This window comes from Balaenoptera physalus (assembly GCF_965194825.1).
Source record: "Balaenoptera physalus genome assembly, chromosome: 21".
NCBI classification, from domain to species: Eukaryota; Metazoa; Chordata; class Mammalia; order Artiodactyla; family Balaenopteridae; genus Balaenoptera; species Balaenoptera physalus.
In genome coordinates, this window is record NC_138902.1 from 30,789,021 (window position 1) to 30,805,488 (window position 16,468).

Sequence of the window (16,468 nt, forward strand, 5' to 3'; positions counted from 1 at the left end):
AATTATGTTTAATATTGGTGGTTAAAGAATTTATCTTCTTGTCACAACTTTCAAAAAGAATTAAATTTAAGTTCTTTTGGTTGCAGGGGAATGAGCAAAACTATTTATTGCACATTCCAAATAAAAAGGAATGTGGGAATGGAATTGGAATCTGTTCGTAAATAGAACATTAACCTTCCAATTTTAGAAGTCTTGTTATGCTAAACTTCTCAAATCATATTAAAATAGCTGATGAATTTTCACTTATTTTGCTTCATGTTGTGATTTGCATAAGTGAAAATATACAGATCATATACATATTTTTCGAAAGTACAAAAACTAATTTTTAAAAACATGGTCATTTCAGTACTGTATATATCAACATTGTTTTTTATCTCAATTAGGCAAATTATTCCCATAACTAATAATAACCATGGGAAGACACAGTATTGCCATAACACCATTTGTTTTCCTTTATGAATCTTATGTATCAAATATATTATACCTATAACAGCTAACAACTTTTACTTCAAGAGGTTCTTCAAGCTGTTTTCAGGAATCATAATAGCTAGAATACAGTAAAACCTATATGCTGGATACAAAAGTATGTTATACCATAGCTCTTAATCCTGAAGTACAGGTTATTCATAACTCTAAAAGCTAGTTACACTGCTTGTAAATTTAATACTTGAATTTAAATGGTATAAACAAAGTTGAATTCTATAGCTGTGTGTTATTTAAAGAAAAACCATAAAATGTTAAGTATAAAATCTGATTTTTTATTAAATCATTGGCATCTATTTCTAAGACAGACCCCTGGCTTTTTCTTCTGTTTTGTTTTGCTTTAGTTTGGGGTGGGTGTAAATTCTGCAGATGTATTCCATGGTTACTAGTTCTGACTGTTCATCTTTCTCATGGATGTCTGCCACATTTCACTGAAAATGCATGATACTGCATGTGCTTTATCCTTTGCTGTGGCCTCTGCTATATCATTTTTTTGCTTCCAGATAGCGGTGGGTGTGCTCGCAAACGTGCTGCCATGTCTGTTACATTAACATCTGTGAAGAGAGTTCAAAGTTCTCCAAACCTATTGGCTGCAGGTATAATATCACTAACTCACAGAATGTCATACTTGAATGCCTTTCTCTGACCTTTCTTTCTTTCCAGAATTATCCTGTTTGGATGATGAAAGTGGCTGTAAATACCTTTCTAATGCCCCACAAGTTCTTATTTTTCTTGTCTCAAGAATAGCTCCTATCCCTTATGACTGTTTTGCTCTAAAAATAAAAAAGCCAAAGGAAACTGATATCTTGTAGAAAACATTTTAAAAATCTAATTAAAAACAACAGTCACTTGCCAAAAATGTGTTAAGTAAATGCAAGTGTTAATAGCTATTGAAGTTTTTGTATCGCATGAACTAAAGGAACATAATATTTAATTAAGATAACTCAGAGGTGCTTTTGTTGTTTTTTACCTAAAAATTGTTGGGGGGTGGGGACACAGAGGGTTAGGAAGTGGGATTTGCAGGAAACTGAATCTTTATTAATTTGCTTCTATACCAAAGGTTGCAAATATAATGATAGAATATTAGTTTTGAAAGAGACTTTAAACCTTCCTTTAATCCAATCAGCAAAGAACCTTCTATTATATATTTTTAAACATCTCGGTCCAATTAAGATTAACATGCACCCACAAGTATAAATATACTCTAGAAAGTAACTGGGGGTGATACTTCAGCATCCACTAAAGTGAGTCTCCTTATAATAAATAATCTCTCATGACTTCCACCCTGGCCTCTCTAGACCCTGAAATACACCCATATGTTTTGGTGACTGGTTAGCTGGTTGGTTGGTTTGATTGTTGGTTGGCTAGTTGAGGGTTCCTTGGGGGTTTTTTTAATAATATTCATGGCTTTTGGAGCAGAAGTGGGAAAGGGATGAAGAGTGTTTAAATAATTCTAATTCTCACGGTGCATATTAGTGTCTTTTACACACATACATTTAGTCGTTAATTAAATAGTCAGGATGTCCTTGGCTTTAAAGCCACTTGATCCTAAACTACCCAGCTTCGTTGAGGAAAAAACAAGCTTCCAGGTGGAGAATCCCACTCCTGCCCACCACCTCCAATCCATAAATAGATTTCAATGTCTAAGTTTAAATACGAAGCCAGGTGGTTCCATAATATATTACATTTTTTAAAACAATGTAAATTGCATTGTAGTGTACGTAGTATGATTTCATTTTGGTTTGAAAAAAATTCTCTTTATATATGTATTTGTACATGTTTGTTCATGTGTATGTGAGCATGAAAAATGTTAGAAAAACTACAAATGTAGTTTGTAGGGAAATGAGAATGAAGAGAAATAAGAAAGTAAATAAAATAAAGTCCAGGGACATCAGGTAGTTGGAATGTGTATACCATGAATATCATTGACATTTCAACCAAGTAAAATTCTAGCCCAAGCTACTCAGATGTGAACCATTAAGGCACATGCTAGGGAACATGGCAATGCTTCAAAAATGCCATATTGTTGTTATTTATAAAAGTAACCACAGAAAGAATACTATTAGGTTGAACTAGAGACTGCCATTTTGGAGAGTCAAAGCTAGAAGATTAGTAATTTCATATCATTCAACTTAATATACTATAATGCTTCAGAATCAAAATATTAGAAAATGTTAAATACTTGGGGAACATAAAATAATCTTCAGTAATAAAAGTTAGTAGTCGCTCTGGGCCATTTTAAATTTCGTATCACTCCTATTATATCAAATAGGAGTAAGAGTTCTAGAGAATGAGGTCCCCTCAATTTTGGATTTAATTGTTACATTAAAAATAGATCTCTTTTGTATTAATTAGACATGTAAGGTATGAGCCCCTTTTCAAAGAAGTTTTAATTACATTTTGAAGAAAGAAATCAGCCTCTTTGTATGCCCACTCACATTATACGGTAGCCTTCATAATAAGAACTTATTTGACAGTCCTTTTTGTGAATCAAGGAAGATTAATAAATATTTATTGCTTTAAATATAGTTAAAATAGAGCAGCCTTTAAGTAGAGGCTGTTAGACTACCTCCACAAAAGATTCGAACCTTCCCAATCTCTCCTCCCAGATCAGAGAGTCAATATGAGCTGCTAGTCATCAACTATTTGTCCACTAAATCAGTCTGTCTTTCTCTTTTGCTTTTACAAGAAGTAGAGTCCCAATGGACAATTCATGTATTGGAATCATAAAGTTGGAAAGGACCTCTAAGGACGTCAAGTCCAATGCCCGACACCAAGCCAGGAATGGAACTTCTCTGACAGGTGTTCCTTACCTTCTGCCAGGACACAGGGAGTGCTCATTGTAAGAGTAAAGAGCAGTTATAGTTTTTGGTTCTCAGAGACTCTATTGATTTTCACATGCAGAACAGCCAGGGAACAATAAATCTGTCCCATTTCCTCATTCTTACATTTTCAAAGAAGCAATGACTACCCACTAAAGAATACTAGAAATTAAGGGCTCTGGTCCCTAGAATTCTAGTTCTGTTTTTTTCACAAGTGAATGGTCATGAATAATGTTCATGATATTGATCAAAACCATTTTCTCCATGCATTTGCCAAGTCATTTATTGGCCCAACCCTTAAAAAAAAAACTTTATTCTCTTTACTTGACATGGATCTAGGATTTTAATCATTAATATAAGCTTCATTAAAATATGGTTTTGTCCTGAAGTTTTGATCCATGGCCATTTTTATCCTTTCTCCTTTCTCATAATTCTACACACTTGTGTCTACAGTGTAAAGCAGGGCTTTTCCGTAGAGCTCCCCATTATTAATATCTCATATTTCCTGTAGCATAGGTACAGTTTCATTTGGAGATACTTGGGCCTGGTAAGAGGGGAAAGGGATAGACCCTAGTTGAGCCTACAGTGACTATCCTCTGATTCTTGCACCTAATGTTTATCCCACTGAAGTTTCCATAACCTCCAATATGGTGACCAGTAAGAAGAAACAAAACTGGCCCTCTACAAACTGTCAATTACAGGAAGTTTATTTCAAGTGTCCTTCAAGTCTGCTCAACATACCCTCCTCTTCCTCACCAAGTCTACACCTCTCACACCTCCAAGCATCTGGCTCCTATCACATCTATCCCCAGCACGTACCCTTGTTTATAAGCTCAGTTTTATCAAACCAAGAGTAAAATTAACTCCCTATTCTCACGCAAATAATTACACTATAAGTAATAATAATTATTATTAATGCTGCTTCTCTTTTCATTGCCACTTCCCCGAGTCCCAGAACTTGTTCCTTTTCCACAAACAGTATGTGGCACCAGGTGGTTATTAAATCGCTCTCCTTGGGTGCCCCAAAGCAGACCTCTGATCGCTCTGTATTGCTACACTGTGTTTGCTTTCTTTATAGACAGTCCTCATCATCATTTAAGTGCTTGAGAATTTCAATCATTTCAGCTTCCATCAAATCCTAGAAGTAAAGTCTAATAAATATTTCATGTATAACTTTTCAAAGTTATTTTTACTTCATGGTACCCATTTTATTACTCTGATTTTGAGTTCATTGGAGATAAGTCCATACTAAATCAGCAACTATCATAAAGAATGAAGATTTATTAGTCTCCTCTAACTCACCTAAGCTGGAGTCATTCTAATGTACTCTGCACCAATTCACACTTATTTTTCTTCTTTTGATTTGGAAAGAATCTATTATAAATGTTTTATCTAAAAATCAAAGTCTTGTATTTCTCAACTAATTTTTATCATTCCAAATTTATGTATTTAGATTTCAAAATAACTATTCCTTAAGCATTAGAAAGAAAACAGAGAGTCCTTTTTACATGCAACTTTCATGTTCTATTAGGCATTGAAATAACAGCAATTAATAATGGTTTCAGGGAACATGCAGAAGGAATCCAGGACCTGGACAGAAGGTTAGGCTGAATGACCCCTAAGACCCTTTCCAAAATTACGGCTTTATGATTCTAGGTGAAGTTGGCCATGTGTTATAATAGAGCCAAGCAACACAAATTGATTACCTAAAATTGTTCATAAGTTATAGGAGATTCTTGAATGTATAATTCCAATAAAACTGAGAGTAAATATGTCATTGAGCCACTTCCCAACTGCATTATCAAAAGCAATTTATTACTACTGAAATGCTTACTGCAAGACAATGGAATATATTGTAACAGCTCTTTCAGAATTGAATATAAAATGACTCAAATGGCAATGAGAAGAAAATTCAAAGTCTAGAGAATAATTTGAAAATATTACATAATATGGTAGGGTATTTACACTTTCTTAAGGTAAAAAACCCCACAAACTACAAAAAATCGATGGCATTGAAAGCTAAGGATCTGGTGGATTGATTCACTGCTGGGAGAAGCATTCATTGTTTTCAAACCATTTGATCCTTTAATTTGATATTTAGAAATTCATCCAGCTTAAGCAATAATAAGATAAAATTGAATGGTTGCAATATTACTGAGGGAAAAATCAGTGTTTGATATATGTGTTAATTATATATTATAGATATTTAATGAATTACATTCTAATTGGAGTAAAAATAAATGCACAAACTTCCATTAGTTTATTTGATGTACCCAGAGTTTTAGAAATGAGATAATGTTTGCCAAAAAATACATGTAGCTCTTGGCCAAATGATCTTTACGCGACTGTTCGTTTCTTTCACCGGAGTATTAATTTCAACATTTCTTTTTCTTTTAGGGCGTGATTCTCAGTCACCGGACTCAGGTACAAAAAAAACTATTCTGAATAACCACTACATTTGTTGTGAGTTTTTTAAAAAACATATTTATAGCCACATTGCTAATCCTACCGTAAACTTAAACTGCATATACATTTATGCATATTAAACTTTTAAGAAGAAAACTTCCATTTTGGAAATAAAAAATAAATTCTATTTAAAAAATGTTAAAAGTGAATGTAGATATTTTTGTATCCGATTTGCTTTCCCTTAATAAAAGCTTGGAGATATTACAATGATCGAAATCAAGAGACACTGAATGGAGATGCTACATATTCCTCTCTTGCAGCAAAAGGTTTTAGAAGCGTTCGACCAAATCTACAAGAAAAAAAATCACCAGCTCAGGTAATCTTGCACACTGTTGTCTACTGTGTTATTTTAAAGCACGGCTATTAGGCCACTGCTCTAGAGCCTCTTTTCTAGTAACATGCATATTTTGATATGTTTCATTATTGATATGGTTTTGCTTTTGTATTCGTATTGACTTGTATTTACAACATGGAAGACATGTCTTAAGTTCAAAACAGGTTTCTGAATATTTTTTCTAATTCAGCTGATAAAAGCAGGTCAGTTTCTGACATAATTTTTAGGATATTTTCTAATTCTTAAAAAACTGCCACCTGACGATTTGGATTTCAAAGTTATGAGGTCAGCAATATATTATTTACTCAATAAATATGAGTTATACAACTGCTCATTATATTAACTAAAGAAACTCTGTGTTGGAGATATTAGTAAAATTGTGTTACAGGCATGAAAAGTGTTACCAAAACAATGTGAGTAAATACTATATATATATATATATATATATATATATATACCTCAAGGTCTAAAAATATGCCAAGAGAACATATGTTCACTTTTAACCTAATTTCCCAGAATGTAGATGGAGACAAACTTTATAATGTATTCTCTATAAAACTATTTTCCTCCAGAGGGCAACTATTGATAATAAATTAAAACACATTCTAAACAAAAGAAAAATGATCATTCAATCTGGCCATCAAAATGTATAGCATAATAAGAAGGTATCACGTTGCTTTACTTTCTTTAAGGGTAGAGTTAACAATGGTTTAATGATTAACTTTGACTTTCTCTCTGTTTTTCCTTCAACATTATTTCTTTCTCCGGATGTTTTGATAATCCAGGCACCCCTTCCACCACCCAGAAAAGAGAGCTTTTGTAGCTCCTTGATAACCAGTCACACAAAGGGTGACATTTTAGACCAATTAGTAACTAACACACAAATTCCCTCCTGTACAGAGTTCTCTACTAACAAAACACCTCTTCAGGGAACTATGTATTCTAATGATGAGTCCAGCCAGACAATTGTATATTCTCAAGAATCTAACACAACTGTGTCGTATACACAAAAAATCACTAATCCACTACCACCACCTTCCAGCACAGGTCCCCCACCAAAAGCTGACATGAGTACCCCATTTCTACAAGAGGACTACACGCAAGATTCTCAGACTCGGAGAATCTCTACGTTGAAACTAATCCATAACCAGGATCCAGGAAGTAGCATCCCCTTTAATCCTCCACAGTTTTCCAAATCTGTTGAAGTACCCTCATTTCGCAAAAGGCCTTGCTCACCACCCCCTAACCCAGTGCCTGAGATACACACAGCATCTCTTTCCATTCAGATAGCTCCCCTTTCAGGACACGATCCTGAAAGCCACAAACAGCCACCTGAGCTTTCTCCAGAGACTGCAAAGATACCTCTTCAGCCAGAGAGACAAAAACCTGCAGTTGCTGCGGCCTCTCAGTCCTCAGACTGCCAAGTGGTACCTTACACTTTCCAATCTCTTCTTACAGCATTCTGTAGAGACCCTAACTCCTTTGGTTTGGGCTTCTTATATAATCCAATGCTTTGTTAGTTTGCAATCAGGAAAGGAGAAAGAAACCATCTTCCTATTTAAAACCCTACTAAATTCATCGAGAAGTTTCTAGGTATTTTTTAATTTAAAAAATATCTACATAAAAAAAATATATATCTACAGATCTTTTATCCAGAAATAATGTTTTAACAGTTTCTTCCTTCTAGGTATTTATTAGAAATCATTGATGATTGGTTATCACTTAAGGCTGCAAAGTACTTTTAAGTTTTAAAGAAATATTTTTCATGCCAGACCTTTGAATACCTAGATCTTACTTTATTTACATGTGTAAAACCTCTTAAAATAATTGTCCATTATAATTCACTTTGGCAAGAAACATTCATCTTAATTCCACCAGAGTTTATTTTCTTGTAGTTCAATATTCATTTTCATTGAAACTTGATCAATTTCTACCTTTTTAAGTTTACAATTTCAGAAAGTCTATTAATCAATCTTTAGTACTCAGACTATTAAGAAGTAAATCTTTATTTGCTTATACATAAAATTCTCCCATAGTGTCATTCTGCTGATATTTATTAATCTAGTTAGAAGAGAAATGTGTTTGTCTTCTTGGCTTTTCCACAAAATGATGTAATGTTAAGAGCATAAGCTTTAATGATAAAGTGCAGATTTCAATCCAAGCTCCATCACTGGCTATGTGATGAGGCAACCATCCTAACTACTCTGTGAGTCTGAACAAAGAAATGAGAATATTAATTAATCCTTAATTCTTAGGTTGTGATAAGAGTAGGGAGATAGTAGAGGTAAATTACTTAGGACAGAGCAAGCCCTGCGTAAATGTAGCCATTTATAAAGGTACACTAGCAACTGCAGCAGTAGTAGGAGTCTAGAAAACACTCATACCCGAGTAAATAATTTGTATAATACTATTTCCTGTAGCTGTGCTATTAAAGATCATTCAAGACATATCCTTGAAGAGATATATTTTTAAGCTTTATAGAAAATCTTCAACAGGCATCTGATTGACACCAAAATCCTCTCCCCCCGCCTGCCACACCCATAAAGCAGAAACCTTAAGCTTAGATGATTAAAAAGACAAGTGGGTATTTCTATACCTCTACTAAAACATTTCCTTCATCAGCTAATCATGATATGCAAAATTCATTCATTAGAGTAAATTCTTTGAATAAAGGTAGTATTTTCTAAAAGCCCTTATGAAATAATAATAATAACAATAGCAGCTAACAAACACTAAGAGTTTACTATATGCAGATGCTGTTCCAACTTATTCACATTTATTAATAACTTCCACAATCCCATGAGGTAGGGAGCAAAGTCAAGCTGAGATACCACAGACAGGGCTGGGCTAGTGTCAGACAGCAGACTTAGGTGTGTCCCAGGACGTGTCCCTGGAAGCATGTGTAGGAGCAATCACAGCAAATGCTACCACGTTCACAGCTCAGTTCACTCACCTGACATAGTTTGGTTCTTCTAAATCATTTTATTATGTTTGGAAACTTAAGTTGATAACTTTCTTCCCTATGGCTTTGTCACCGTCCAGGCTGACCGGAGACAGCTGGTTTCATTATACAATCCTCAGGGAATCAGCATGAGCCACAAGTTAAGATTTGAGATGCTGTCACTTTTATTCATTCAACAAGTATTTATTGGGCATGCGTCGTCTGTTCTAGTCACAGAGCTGCATTTGAAACCATTGATGATTAAAGTCTTGTCGGGGGTAGAGGGGACAAATATTAATAAAAACTTAGATAAGTAGATTACTACATACATTAGGAAGAGATTATGTAAATAAACTAAGCAGCACTGAGCAGGGATGTGGGGAGCAGAGTCCATGTTAGATAGGATAGTCAAAGGGTCTTAATGCAGTAGATAGAACAGCTTTGAAGGGGGAAGAACATTCCAGGCAGAGGGAATATCTAGTGTAAGGGCTTTAAGGACCAGCAAGGGAGTCATAGGGAAGGAGAGGAATTATGTGAGGTGTAGGTAAGAGGAAGTCAAGTCAGAGGTAACAGAGGCCATAGGACAGATGCTCCTAGAAGCCATTGCAAGGATTTCAACTTTTCCTCTCAATATAAATGGGAGTCATTGGGGGATTTTAAGGCTATGGCTGTCATCATTTGACTTATATTCTAACAGAATCATTCTGGCAGCTCAGTGGAGAACAAACTATAGTAGGGCAAGAAGGAGAGTAGGCAAGCCAGGTAGGTGGCTATGGCAACAACTTCAGTGAAAAATAGTGGTGGCTCCGAGCAGGGTGGAAACAGTGGAGGTGGTGAGAAATCGAATTCTGAATGTATTTTGAAATTAGAGTAAATAGGACTTCCTGACGGATTGCATGTTGGAGGTGAGGGAAAGAGAAGAGTCAAGACTGACTTCAAAGTTTTGCATCTTTGCAACGGGGAGAAATGGAATTTGCCACCCTTTGTCCACTGAGACTGGATAACCGTGAGTAGGCAGGTTTGTGGGAAGATCAGAGGTTCCATGTGGGACATGGTAAGTTTGAGGTGTCTATGAGACATCCACATGGAGAGGTCCAGTATGTAGTTGGATATATGAGTCTGGAGTTCAGTTGAAAGGTCCAGGATGGAGATCTAAACCATCAGCTTATAGATGGTTTTGCAGCCGTGAGACTGAATGAGATGACCAGAGCATGACTACAGAGAAAAGAGGAGGCCCAAGGACTGAGCCCAAGAGCATCCCAACAGTAAGAGGAGGAATCAGCTAAGGAAATTCAAGGGAGGAGGAAATCCAGGAAAGTGAGGAAAGTATATCGAGGAGAGATGGTTAACTGCATAAATGCTGCTGACGGTGCATATGTAAGATGAGGTCTGCTAACCGACCACTGACCTAGAGGTGGGGGGGGGGGGGACTTTCTTGCGAGCTTAAGAGAGACTGGGAGGAGAACAACTGGACAATCAGCTCCTTAAGGGGTTATTAATGTAAGACCTTTCATCTAGTTATTCCCCTTCCCTGAGCCTCACTTCCTTCATCTATAAAATGGGGATAATAATAGCATTCATCTCACACTATTGCTGTGGGGTTTGAATAAGACACTGCCTGCTACATAATAATCCCTCACTATGGAGTAACTGTTGTTATTTTAAAATAATATCCTTTTTCCAAACTATGCATCTGATTTGGAAAAGGAAATATATTATTTTCAACAGTACATTTTTTGAATGGGTAGATAAAAGTTTGTTTCATCCAACCAACAGTTGGTTCCGAGATGACAGTGTATAGTCTTTTATAACACTTTCTCAAAAGGTGGCATAAAACTGTTGCAGTTCTGAGTTTTTTTAATTGTGTCAGAATATTTAACATGAGATCTACCCACTTAGCACATTTTAAAGTGTACAATAGAGTCCCATTAACTATGGGCGTGATGTTGTACAACAGATCTCTGGAATGTAATCACGTCATCTTCTTGCGTAACTGAAACTCCACCTGTGAACAGCAACTCCCATCTCCCCGTCTCCCCCGCCCCTGGCAACCACCTTTCCACTCTCTGCTTCTATGAGCTTGACTATTTTAGAGCCCTCATATATGTGGAATCATGCAGTATTTCTTCTTCTGTGACTGGCTTATTTCACTTAGGATAATGCCCTCAAAGTTCATCCATGTTGTCTCATATGACAGGACTGCCTTCTTTTTCTAAGGCTGAATAATCTTCCATTGTCTGTATATACCACATTTTCTTTATCCATTTATCCACTGATTGGTATCTAGACATGTTTGCACATCTTGCCTATTGTGATATACTTTACTTTTGTCTCATTTTCTACCTAATGGCCTTTCACGGTGGTGACCTTTTCATTTTAAATACTTACATTCCACATTCTTGCAAGAAGTCTCAGTAAGTGCCAAGAGCTGTCAGCTACACATCATGAATTAGCCAAATACATGCTCTATTATAAAGAATTATCCTCCCAAGAAATTGGCAGTCCCAAGAAACAAAAATGCTCTACACTGAGAGGTGAAAAGAAAACTTTAGTGTTCTGGAAGTTTCATTTACATACTTTTGCTGTTTTCATTAAAGTCTGACCATTAGTGTAAGAAGAAGACTGCAGCCTACCATTAGGAATTTTAATTCTCTCTGTATCTGATAATACAACATATTGTTTTATAAGCTGCGTATGTTTTAATTTACCTCCTACAAATTTATATATAGAGAGAACACAAAATGAGGTATGTTACCCTCTGTCACTATATGAACAGACATCCTGTTGCTAAAAATGTCACATTGTTCTCAATGTCAGATAAGTGAATGTCTAAACCAGAAGCTTTGAAAGACAGCAAAATCTACACCCCAGACATTTTCTCTGGCATTTGTTAGTGTTGTGCCCTTTGCTTCAGGAGGATAAACTTGGCCCTTCTATTATGAAATAACGTCATCAAGCATTCGCCAAAGCCTCACTTTCACAGCTCCTCCTGCACATATGCTGGGGACTCAGAGGGGACTTTGTCTCAGGGTCATGTAGACAAAGGAGAAAACTCATCTCTTTTGCTCCATGGGATCAAGATGTAGAAGTTTTAAGGAAGGCTGAACCATGAATAAATGTCAGCAGTGTGGGATGCTAGAAAAGGTGTAGAATACAGAGTATGCCTTCTGGACCAATCCCATCAACACCAGCTCTAATCGCTCATGTGTTCTATTAGGATGGCCAACCAGTATCTCATGACTTCTTTTTTATGGGTTTGTTATGAGATCAATTGATCAGGTCTATGGCAAATCCTCCCCCTGACGTGTGTGTGTGTGTGTGTGTGTGTGTGTGTGTGTGTGTGTGTGTGTGTGTGTGTGTGTGTGTGTGTGTTTGAATGACTGAACAGTAGAGAATATTTGGGATTCCAGTATGAATTTAGAAATCACCTAGGAGCCCCTCTATAACACCTCCAAATAGAAGAGCAGCCTGCCTCTTCTTGAATACACGTAGGTATGGAGAGCTCAGTTAGTGTAGGAACAGCTAGTCAGGGCTTGGGCAATTCTCAGATCTAAGTATTAGAAAGTATTTCTCATATTGAGGCACTCTGCCTTCCTTAACTTCTGTACTTCATCAACAGGAAGCAAAAGAGATGAAGTTGTCTCCCTTTTCATATTACTCTTCTCTCTACCCTGCTGTTTGCTTTGGGCAAAGCATTCCTATGCCTTCCAAGCCTTTTAATTTTTTAAAAATGGCTCTCATTTATTGAGAGCTATTACAACACACAAAATGCTGGACTAGCACTTTACATACATTTTCTCACTTAATCTTCACAGGCTTTAGGAGTTGGGTTTTATTAATGTCTGCATTTTTACACATGAGGAAACTGAGGCCAAGGGAAGGTAGACAACTTGCCACGTCTGTCCGACTCTAGACCCACAGCTCAACCAGTAGGTTCAAGTGCCTCTAGTTTCTGATGCAATCTGACACTTGAACCCCATGTTCTGGCAATGTTCTTAAGATGTGACACCTTCTCAGAGTCAAAATCATATTGCTGGTCTGAGTAGCACAGTGGAAATATTCACCCCCTGACCCAGACAACACGCTCCATCAATGTGCCCAAATCTGTGTGACCATCTTAGATCACTTGTCACCCAGGTTGTGGGTAGGGACGATAAGGCTAAGACCTCTGGTAAAAAGGGTTTTTATTCTGAGGCTACAGGGCAGTTTTGTATCACGAAATGCAGGCAGTAACGCCAGGTCTTAGGGGGCCTGGGGAACGACCAGTTAGCTACTCTCTTTGCCCATCTTAGATGCCACCCAGTTCCTGCCCCGCCTCCCTGCAAGTCGGCCACATTCTCTTAGCTTCTGCCCTCTTATGTCTCCAAGGTGCCTGTGGATTTCCATGACATTCCCTGGCTCCGATTATGTGTGAACTTGCATCTGGGACTGTGGGGTACACGATTACCTGACTGGGGCATTCAGTATCATTTAATTCAAATTCCCTGAAAAGAGGCAGTGCCTCGTTGGGCCAGTTTAGTTCAGTTATTCCCTCACCTGAACAACAAACTGGGCTCGCCTGGTACAAACACAGCAGCCAGGGACTTCCTCCTCATCCCCTCAGGAGGGCTGTGAGAGAGGAGGTGGATTATCACAGAAGGAGATGGGGTGGTATGTAAAAGTGAACTTTTTTTTTCAGAGAAAGTCTTAAATTGTTTCTTTTAAAGTTACCATGGAAATTGTAAATCTTAACAGTGATATGGATAATTATAGAATAAAACCCATTTTAAGTAGCCCATCACAAGGCTTCAGCAATTTTCATTATTTTGTCATTTCTCTTCAACTGTCAACTTCAATTATCCTGGTAGTAGTTTAAAGCCAATATAAGGTACGATATCCTTAGGTTTGTAGAAATTTTAGTACCTCTGTCTAATGGGTGAAGAGAAAAAAATAATGAAAATACCATTATGACACCTAATAAGATACAAATAATTTCTTAATATAAAGATTGATTTTTGTATAATTCTCTCCTAGATATTTTTTTCAAGTAAATTACTATCAGCTCTATTGAAAAGTAGAGAACAAAACCTGTCACATCCTTTCACTTGATATTTAAGACATATGTCATACGTTCCTTGAGAAATGAGGCCTAGAAGTTCAACCACTGAAGACATTCAAGAGGGAAGTGTTAAGATCCCAGACTACAGTGCCATGTCAAGCCAATTAGAGCCTGAGACAGAAAGAAAAATATTTCCCCCATATACGTATGTTTTTATGTATGTATGATATTTTTTTCTAGGACATTTCAGCAGTTTAAAAAATACTGAAAAGTTGAAAAGTAAGTGTATCAAAACTGAACATTATTTTAAGTTTAAATATTTTATTTTGACCAAAACAGAATTTATTACAATTTTAACTTCATCTTAAATTAGTTAAAAATTGTTTAAGATCGTCGTTGGCCAAGGGAAATTTGTCAGGCATGGCTATTGTCTCAACTGAAAATGAGATCAGGAAAAAACAGATTTTGAAAATATTATTATTTTATTATAATATTATTGCTTCCATTAAAAATCCAGGATACAAATTTTTCCTTTTTCCTCAGTCTTCAATATGACCTGGCATGGCACTGTTCATTATTTAAATTTTTGATATTTTGTTCAGTTTGGATTTTTTTTGTATTGACTTTGATTTTTTTTTCATAAGATTGCATTAAAATAGTGTTTATCTCCATGACTGAGTTTTTGTCACTCCGTTAAATTTTGCACCCAAGATAAGTGCCTTGCTCACCTCACCCTCAGCCTGGCCCTGCCAGACTCTGCTCCCTTTCTCTGTACCCCAAGCTCCACTCCAAGCCCATATCCAACTATTCCCCTTCCACCTCCAGGTTCTACATTTACTGAGCCAAAAACATACGGCCTAAGGGTTTATGACTATAGATATCCTTTGGTTGCCACTGAGTTAATTTTTAATTTGGCTGCCTTGGGGCAACATGCCCTTTCCCTTCTACCAGTTTCTATCATTCCCTCTTCTTTTTTTTTAACATCTTTATTGGAGTATAATTGCTTTACAATGGTGTGTTAGTTTCTGCTTTAGAACAAAGTGAATTAGCTATGCATATACATATATCCCCATATCTCCTCCCTCTTGCGTCTCCCTCCCTCCCACCCTCCCTATCCCACCCCTCTAGGTGGTTACAAAGCACCGAGCTGATCTCCCTGTGCTATGCAGCTGCTTCCCACTAGCTATCTATTTTACATTTGGTAGTGTATATATGTCCATGCCACTCTCTCACTTCGTCCCAGCTTACCCTTCCCCCTCCCTGTATCAGGACAGGAATAAAGATGCAGGCGTAGAGAATGGACCATCATTCCCTCTTATCTAACCCCTAGCCTGATTTGCACATCCTGGATACATTCCTGGCCCAGGGTCAGCACCTGAGTTTGCAATGCCCACTTATGAGTATAAAAGTATCACATTTAAAATGTGTGTCTTTAAACAACAACAACAAAAGCTCACTAGATAAGAATAGAATAGAAAAATCTGTCTTTTTATCCAGGGTTGGAGTTTCTTAACCTGTTAGATTAAAGATGTGCTTTCAAGTATCCATGAACCCCTAAAGTTAATCAAATTTTATGCATACATGAATTTGTGCATTTTTCCTAAGAGAAGGATCAATAGCTCTCAGATTTTTAAGGTATCTGTGGCCAAGAGACCTTTTTATATAATGGATTTTTTTAAACTCTCCAATTAAAATTCTGAGGACAAAAATTAATTATAACTTTTTATGAGATCAACAGTCTGCATGACATCAACTGTTAGGAAGATGATGGCTGGCCAAGAATCACTTAAATCTTTACTAGGCAAGATTTTTAACTTTATACAGTTCTCTTTAATACATTCCCCATACTTGTATTAATATCCTATAATACCCTGGCTATCTATGTTACAACTGGCCCCATACTGAACACTCAAAAAACCTTTATTTTGGAGGTGGGGGTGAGGAGCAAGAAAAAAAATCTGCTTCAGAGTTTCATTCACTCATGTTGAGTGAATTCACTTATCATCATATTTGCCCTGTGTGGTCAGCTATCATGAAGGTTAAAATGGATAGCTATGACATCTTTAAAGGGACAGCCACTCTCTTCCTTTTACAGACCACCCCTCTGCCATGTTTAGCTTTGGAGGTATTAAACCTTTTCTTTCTCCTTCAGTTTCTTTCTCCTTTACCTAAGATTTTAAGCCAACAGTAGTTCTAACCAGCTAGGGTATACTCTAACATCATCAGTGGCTGTTTTTGGTTTTTTTTTTTCATTTCATTTTCACACAAAGGTACCACTATTTGCACTGCTAGGATATTTTAAAGTTCAATTCCTTTAGTATTTTATAGTGAAATTAAAATAGAGATTCAATGAGTGGAAAGGAAACAAAATTCCCTTTACATTT

The 16,468-nt window shown here is 36.6% G+C and overlaps 2 protein-coding genes across 40 annotated transcripts in view; one reads left to right on the forward strand and one right to left on the reverse strand.

Annotated features, from left to right (window-relative positions):
- Positions 1–16,468, reverse strand: part of TLR3 (toll like receptor 3) — a 358,863-nt gene that overhangs the window by 303,389 nt on the left and 39,006 nt on the right. The gene's annotated exons all lie outside the window — the stretch shown is intronic.
- SORBS2 (sorbin and SH3 domain containing 2) overlaps positions 1–16,468 on the forward strand; it is a 202,842-nt gene that overhangs the window by 113,664 nt on the left and 72,710 nt on the right. For 14 of the 39 annotated variants that reach the window (XM_082444742.1, XM_082444762.1, XM_082444740.1 and 11 more), the window contains 4 exons: positions 987–1,079; positions 5,703–5,729; positions 5,963–6,087; positions 6,891–7,532. In XM_082444742.1, the coding sequence (XP_082300868.1) occupies positions 987–1,079; positions 5,703–5,729; positions 5,963–6,087; positions 6,891–7,532 (887 nt within the window). The remainder of the gene's footprint in view (positions 1–986; positions 1,080–5,702; positions 5,730–5,962; positions 6,088–6,890; positions 7,533–16,468) is intronic. The other 25 variants (XM_082444748.1, XM_082444752.1, XM_082444771.1 and 22 more) reach the window with 7 other exon arrangements.